Genomic DNA, 6949 nt, shown 5'->3' on the forward strand with positions numbered 1-6949 from the left:
CATGGTGGGCCTTGACCTGACGTGACTGCGTCCTCATCAAACTGGGAAACCTGGAGCCACACACTCAGGGAGAACGTCGCGTGGGGAGGACGGTGGCCGTCTCTCGGCCCAGGAGAGAGGCGGGAACAGACTCTCCCTCTGCTTCAGAAGGAGCCGGCCCTGCGGCCTCAGCATCCGAGCCTCCGTCTCCAAGATGGAACAAATGCCGTTTAGGCCGACAGTTTTCTAGAAGGACCCCCCCCCCCCCACTGCCGGCTCCACCGCCAGCTGCGGGGTCTGAGGGCCGCCCGTGTGACTCCCGCGGCACACCTGCCCGCTTAGTCATCCAGCAGCTCACCACCCAGTCTGTGGGGACACGACCACCTAGGGGCGGAGGGCAGACACGGCCCCACAGGCTAGAAGCACAAGAGGGTGTTATGAGCAACTTAGGCCAGATGGACAAATTCTTTAGACAGACGGAACAGAACTTCCAGAGGAGCATGCCCGTGTGGGACTCTCACCACAGCAGAGACGCAGGCAGCGGTGAAAGCCAGCAAGGAAGCCCGGGGCCCAGAGGCTCCAGCGGTCACAAAAGGGAGGATTTCCAGAGCAGAAAACAGGGACGCTCACTCCTGGCCTTAGGTGAGGTCGCTCCGGCCAGCAGGGCGGCACGAATGCGGTTAGAAACAGGATTACAGGGAAAGAGAGAACAGGCCCTTCATCCAAGAAAGGTGTGGAGATGGACAGGAGGAACATGACAAGGCATTCGGCACCATCTGTTGCCTGGGAAATGCGAATCCAGGCCTCGGTAAGGTCGCCCTTCGTGGGCACCAGATGGCAGCACTCGGTGCAAGGCAGGTGTGCCGCACGGGGCTCGGGGGCGTCGGCTCTGCTTCGCCAGGACCCCCGTGTCCACAGAAGACACGCCCACGCACTCCCAATACCAGAGTGGGCCAAACCCTGCCGTCTGTCCACAGTCTGCTAAAGACTACGTGGGACAAACGAATGCCACGGCCACGGCTGGGATGAAGGTCAGGGAGAATCCTGAACCAAAGCAGCCAGGCAGCCAGAGTCGAGCGTGGAATTCTGGGTGGGGCTGGGAACAGGCCCAGGAGCCGATGGGCACAAAGGTCGCCAAATGCTTTCCGGGGACGAGCAGCCAGGAGGGATGGGGGAGCCCTACCTGGGTGGTGGGTACAAGAACACACACGTGCTCCTGCTCCACTGTCCCTGTGCCGTGTGAAGAGAGACGGAGGGAGTGCTCCCCCGCAGTGTGGGGCACAGAAGGCACTCTGGACGGCAGGACACAGAAGGGTGGAAGAAGAGGAGGCGGGGTGCCAAGGAGGCACCGGAGGACTGCGGCAGGCACGTGCCACCCCAGGCCCTGGGAACGGCAGTTGAGACTGCGGTACGGCCCGGACACGGGGGGACGGCCCTGGATCGCCCCGTGGCCGGACGTGGCCACCACAGTGCAGGGAGGGGGGATGGGAGAATGGAGACGGGAAGCAGGTGTGGAGGGAGGGACCCAGACAGAGGACGCAGCCCCTCCAGGAGCTGGGAAAGGCTGGGCTCTGGCCGGGTGCTCCGGCGATGTATGTGTGTGTGTGCGCGCGCGCTGTTGAAAGCCACTCGGTGGTGCTGTCCCAGGACCTGCAGGGGCCCCCTCGGCAGAACCTCCCAGGCCCCGCGGGCCCCATGCACAGGTGGACACCCGGACGTTCTCACTTACAACGCAGCCAGCACCCGGCAGGTGCCGTGCCCCCAGGCCGAGCCAGCAGGGACATCTGCACCCTTCTGAGCAGCTGGCCCTGTGGGTGCAGCAGGCGGGTAGTCCCCGGGGGACGCTGTGCACTCCTTACCGGGCTCCTGACGCGTGCTCACACCGAAACTGAATCAGGGTAACGTGAACTGTTTTCCTACCCTCACTGCGTGCAGCTCACACAGCTGAGCCAGAAGCCACAGGCTCCTGAGTGGCACGCACGTGTGGTTTCCACTGCAAACAGACCCCCGCGACAGTGTGCGTGGCCTGTGGCGACAGGTAGGACGCACACATGCTCCCTCAGCCTGGGCCTCCTCAGACTCCGACTGGCCCCACCTTTCACCCTGGGAGGAGGAGCCCAGCACGCCAGGTGGACACAGCAGAAGACGGAGTGCACAGCCAGCCCCAGGGCACACGCTGCCCGCGTGCTCACAGACACGTAGAACCACACGGAGCACAGGCCCGCCCGGCCATGCAGCTCATCTCCGCCTTAACCCAGAGCACTTCTGAAAAACACCCGTCTGGGGGACTGGTGGTGACCGTGCAAAACACGTTCAACACCGGAGATTCAGGAACGTTTGCAATTCGAGAGCTGGGGAGGCGGTCTTTACCTCCGCTGCTGTGGCAAGCACACACGTGAGCCCACGTCGTGCGTGGGTTTCTGAGAACAGGAAAAGTGAGCCAGAGGAGACACGCTCCACCGGGCCAGGAAAAACGTCACAGCCAAAGAAATTTATTTTAAAATAGAAACATACGTACATTAAGCTTTAAAATAGTCAAATTTTAAACAAAAAGAAATAAGCCGTTTGATCCCAGTCTCTAAGGAATGGACTTAAAGAGCCACCTGCACGTGTGGGGAGCACTCACGGACACCTCGAGAGGCCCCTGGCTCGGGCTCCCCGCCCTCCGCGCCGAGCCTCCGATGGTCAGAGCCCGATGCGGGGGCCAGAAGTCTGTCCGCTGGAGCCCCTCCCTAACACGACGCAGAGGGACTCGGGGGGCGACGGGAAACGTTCAGGTTTTGGCAATGCACACGGTGTAATGTCCAGGAAATTCCGCCAGAAGCGTCCGAAAATACTCCGCCGACAACCCAGCCCTGCCGCACAGGGGCTGACCGCACGCGGCCGGGCGGGGACTCAATGTGCGCGGGGCTTCCGCTGGGGCTTCTCCTCGTAGGACTCCCCGAACTCGTTCACCCTGCTCTTATCCACGGGGTACAGCCTGCAAGGACAGAGGCCCCCCGGGCTCTGCCATCTGCGAAGGGGCTGGAGTCCCAGCAGTTAGGACACGAGACCCCAAGTTGCCGCGGGAGGGATGTCTGGAGTCCCCTCGTGCCCACCTGTCGTGTGTTCACCGTCAGGACGGAGCTCTGTGCCCGTCCCCAGGCCCTGGGGGTGGCGGCCCCTCCGCGCTCTCCAGACAGTGCTTGTGGCGACTGCCGCCACGCCGGGGGGGGGGGGGACGTGAGCGGCAGGGACTGAGGGAGTCGCTCAGACAGAGACCTGTCCTTCCCAACTAGGCCGTGGGGTGGTCTCTCACTCGGCCTTGCAGGTGACACACGCCACCTGCAAACTGCCTCTGTGCCCACAGAAGACCCGGGAGGGGCGGCCACACTCACCATCGCTGGTACAGGTACACGAGGAACACCACGTCGTCCCGGAAACACGCCAGCCGGTGGGAGGTGGGCATGGTGATGATGAAGGCAAAGACGTCGTCGATGAAAGTGTTGAAGGCCTGCCACGTGGGATGGGGGAGGTGTGAACACCGGCCGTCAGGGTCCCCCGGACGCCTACCCAGGGGCCGGGGCCCGTTCACCCTCTCACCGCTCAGTGGGGTCCCGGCGACAACAGACAAGAGAAAAGGAGCGAGTGCGGAAGGACGCTGGACGCCGAGGCGCCCCCTCGCGCACCCCTGTTCTCCACATACTGCACCCCCATGAGGGCTGCCCTGAAAACCCCGGCGTCTTCCTCCTCAGAGCCACGCGTCTTACTTCACAGAACGAACAGGAAAACACACCTTAATTCCACCTGCCCTGACAAGCGTGTCACGGCACTTCACGGCCCGGCCGGTGTGCCCGAGCCCAGGGTCTGCGTCCGCGTGTGGACGTGGGCCTCTGGGGGTGGCTGGGGGTATGCGCTCTCACGCGTGTCCCCGAAAAGGAATGTGGCTTCGTCTCGTGCTGCTGTGACAGTTCGAGAACCAGCGTCCCTAAGTCACCACCAGGGGGCCCACGGTTGAGAAAACCCCTCCACTGGGTGTGGTGGCCCTGAGAAGTTGCAGGCGGGGGGCGGGGGGGGCACTGACCTTGTAGGTGAAGGCCTTCCAGGGCAGGTGCGCCACCGACTTCATCTGGGGGGCGAGACGCGGCAGATCAGCGGCCGGCGTAGGGAGGACGCGGGCGAGTGCGGGGAGGGCGTGGTCTTACCTTGTAGTTGACGAAGAGCTGGGGCAGCATGAAGAGGAAGCCGAAGGCGTACACCCCTGGGGAGAAGGAGGACAGCAGGCTGGGGTGGCCCCGGGTCCATCTCCAGAGACCGGCTCTCTGCCAGCGGCCCCTCCCACCACCCAGCGCGGCTGCCTGTCACCGTGTTCCGCACAGACGGCTCGGGCCCGCGAGTGCCCGCGAGGAAGCCAGGCCCGTCAGGTCCTGGGTCTGTGCCCTCCGAGGATGCAGACCCGGCCCACGCACAGGGCTCACGGGCCCCGTAGCCGCCCTCGGAAACTGCACGTCGGACGGCGTTACTGCCCGCCCGCCCCAAACCGTTTTCACGGGCAGCCTGAGCGGGGCCGCCGCAGACAAACCAGGTGTCGGGGGGGCCCCGCCAAAGGGAGCAGGAGTGGCTGGCGGCAGAGGTCCTGCCTGCCCGTCCTCGAACCACACGGGCCATGTGCGGGAACCACAAGGAACAGCCACGGGCGCTACTGGCGGAGCCGAATCCCCACAACTCACCGTTGACGAAGCTATTGATCAGCCAAGAGTACCAGCTGCAAGAGAGAGACTGTGATCACCGCCCCTGTCCCACGGCGCCCGTCCCCCCGGAAACTGCAGTGCTGGTGGGGGGACCCGCGGGGACAGCCCTCTTCCCGGAGCACAAGCGTGAGGTGGTAGCCGCAGGGCTGAACTGGCCGGTGTCCTCCGTCAGAAGCCCCAGCCCTCAGGGCCGCGCCTCCGGGGCTCCTGTGTCCCGAACGCAGTGGCCAGGCCACCCGCCCTAGGCTCCCCTCGCCAGACACGTCCGCCCTCGTTCCTGACACCAGGGCCCCGGACACCTGCACCTCCGTGCCCGCTGCTGGGGAACAGGCCTGGGGAATACCACATGCCAGCCTTGTGCCCCCTGGGCGGGCCGTGTGTCTCCCGGGCGGGTTGGGTGGGGGAGGAGGGGCAGGCCCAGCACGGAGGCCAAGGGGCGTCCCCGGCTGCCAGCACAGAGGCTGGCTCGTCCTACCTCTTATACTTGACGTTCAGCAGGGAGTAGACGGCGCCACCGATGCACAGGGGGTAGAGAAGATAGGAGAGGTACCTCATGGCCTGCCGGGAACACGCAGCCTCTGTGACAAGCCAGCTCGCAACGGGGAAACCGGCAGGGAGGGCACATGGGCCACGACCTTGGGGACCTGAGTCCGGACAGGGGAACCGGCAAGGAGGGCACACAGGCCAACGGCCTTGGGGAACCGAGTCTGGACGGTGCTGGGACGGCAGACGCCTGCAGAACGAGGCTCCAGAAGCTAGGCCTGATACCGCACGGACGTTCACAGCATCCGTCCGGCTTGTGAACACCCGGTCACTGATCAGGAGCGATGGGAAACGCATCTGGAGACGCCCAGCTAGAGCCGTGTGCACGGAGTGCCCTCGGGGGCTGGGGCTCGTCACCATGCTGACCCTGAGCTTTGCCTCGGCGGCCCTGGCACACAAACACGTGCCCGTCCGAGCGGCAAGTAACACCGTCCCCACAAGGGAGCCGTCTCCGGGCAACCCGAAAGCTGCAGCTACACCCGCACAGGGGGGTTGGGGACGATGAGGGTCACCGGGGTCTCGGTGACCACGGGAGATCACAGCACGTACCGCTAACTCCCCAGAAATAAATCTCGTTACAGGAGAGGAGGAGGCCTCCCGACCGCCCGCGAAGACCGGGCCCGGCTTTCCTGCGAGGCCGGGACGTGGAGCCGCCCCGGAGCCTGCCCCCAAGTCCGAGAGCCCAGGCTGACTGGCGTCCCCTCCCCCCCCCGCCACTCACCTGAGTGTCGTACTCCTCTGTCTTCCTCTCGGACTCGCTGTAAGTGCCAAACTGTCACAGAACCCAACACGGTCCCGTTAGTTCCAGGCCGCTGGCGGGGACAGCTGCACATGGACCGGCAGGCGTGCACAGCCCAGCTGTGCGGTGCAGGGGGCTCAGCCCAGGCGGCCCCTGCAGCCACTTCCCCGCAATCAGGGTCACCCGGGGCCCAGACACGTGCCGCGTGTGCAGAGGCACGCCCGCCAGTGTGTCCTGTTGGGCCACGCACCCCCCCAGCAATCGCGGTGATGGCCACACCCCTGCACTGCACTCAGGTCAGTGAAGGCAGACTCACAGAGCCAGTTCCCAACAGGACAAACTCTGTCCCGGTCCCCAATTTCCCATCCTCGACAGGGTGTTGAGCTTCCCTCGATCCGGGTCCATCCCAGCAGGAGTCAGGCTCAGGACCACAAACCCCAAGTGCCGCTGCACCCCAGCCCAGCCCATCTGCCCGGAGGCGCAGCAAAATCTTGTCACCGGGAGGCAAGGGCCAACCCAGAGCAGCACCACGTGCTGGACTCCGGCGGGGACGGGGCACCAGGCAGCACCACGCTGGCCTGCGGGCACGGGAGGAGCGCCCGGAGCCCAGCACGCCTGCATCCCATCCCGTCAGGGCAGGGGGAGCACTCTGTCCCTGACGGGGATGCCCACGTGGGGCCCACACTAGCCGCTGCCCACGCCGGCCCGCAAGGAGACCTCAGGGCTGCCAGGGGACCGGCTTCCACCGCACGATGCCACCTACGTCTGCCGGCGGGGGGGGGTGCTCAGAGCCGGAGGCTGGCCGGGTGGCCCAAGGATCACCAGCCCCCGAGTGTGGCGTCTGACCGGGGCACAGCTAGCAGCCACAGGGCAGACACTCTGGGACATGAGAATGGGCTGGCGACCGGCACACAAAGGAACAAGGTAACTGCTGGTGGGGTGGGGGGGGGGGGGGGGG

The 6949-nt window shown here is 65.3% G+C and overlaps 1 protein-coding gene across 4 annotated transcripts in view; it reads right to left on the bottom strand.

The window, feature by feature from the left end:
- Positions 1 to 2455: 2455 nt before the first annotated feature.
- Positions 2456 to 6949, bottom strand: part of CLPTM1L (CLPTM1 like) — a 15171-nt gene continuing 10677 nt past the window's right edge. For 2 of the 4 annotated variants that reach the window (XM_040493388.1, XM_040493389.1), the window contains exons 11-17: positions 5974 to 6024; positions 5185 to 5267; positions 4689 to 4723; positions 4164 to 4219; positions 4043 to 4087; positions 3357 to 3472; positions 2456 to 2959 (exon numbers count right to left, since the gene is read on the bottom strand). In XM_040493388.1, the coding sequence (XP_040349322.1) occupies positions 2875 to 2959; positions 3357 to 3472; positions 4043 to 4087; positions 4164 to 4219; positions 4689 to 4723; positions 5185 to 5267; positions 5974 to 6024 (471 nt within the window). In that variant the 3' untranslated portion in view covers positions 2456 to 2874. The other 2 variants (XM_040493386.1, XM_040493387.1) reach the window with 2 other exon arrangements.

The sequence above is a fragment of the Herpailurus yagouaroundi genome, unplaced genomic scaffold (genome assembly GCF_014898765.1).
Source record: "Herpailurus yagouaroundi ecotype Mexico unplaced genomic scaffold, PumYag 29, whole genome shotgun sequence".
Lineage (NCBI taxonomy): Eukaryota > Metazoa > Chordata > Mammalia > Carnivora > Felidae > Herpailurus > Herpailurus yagouaroundi.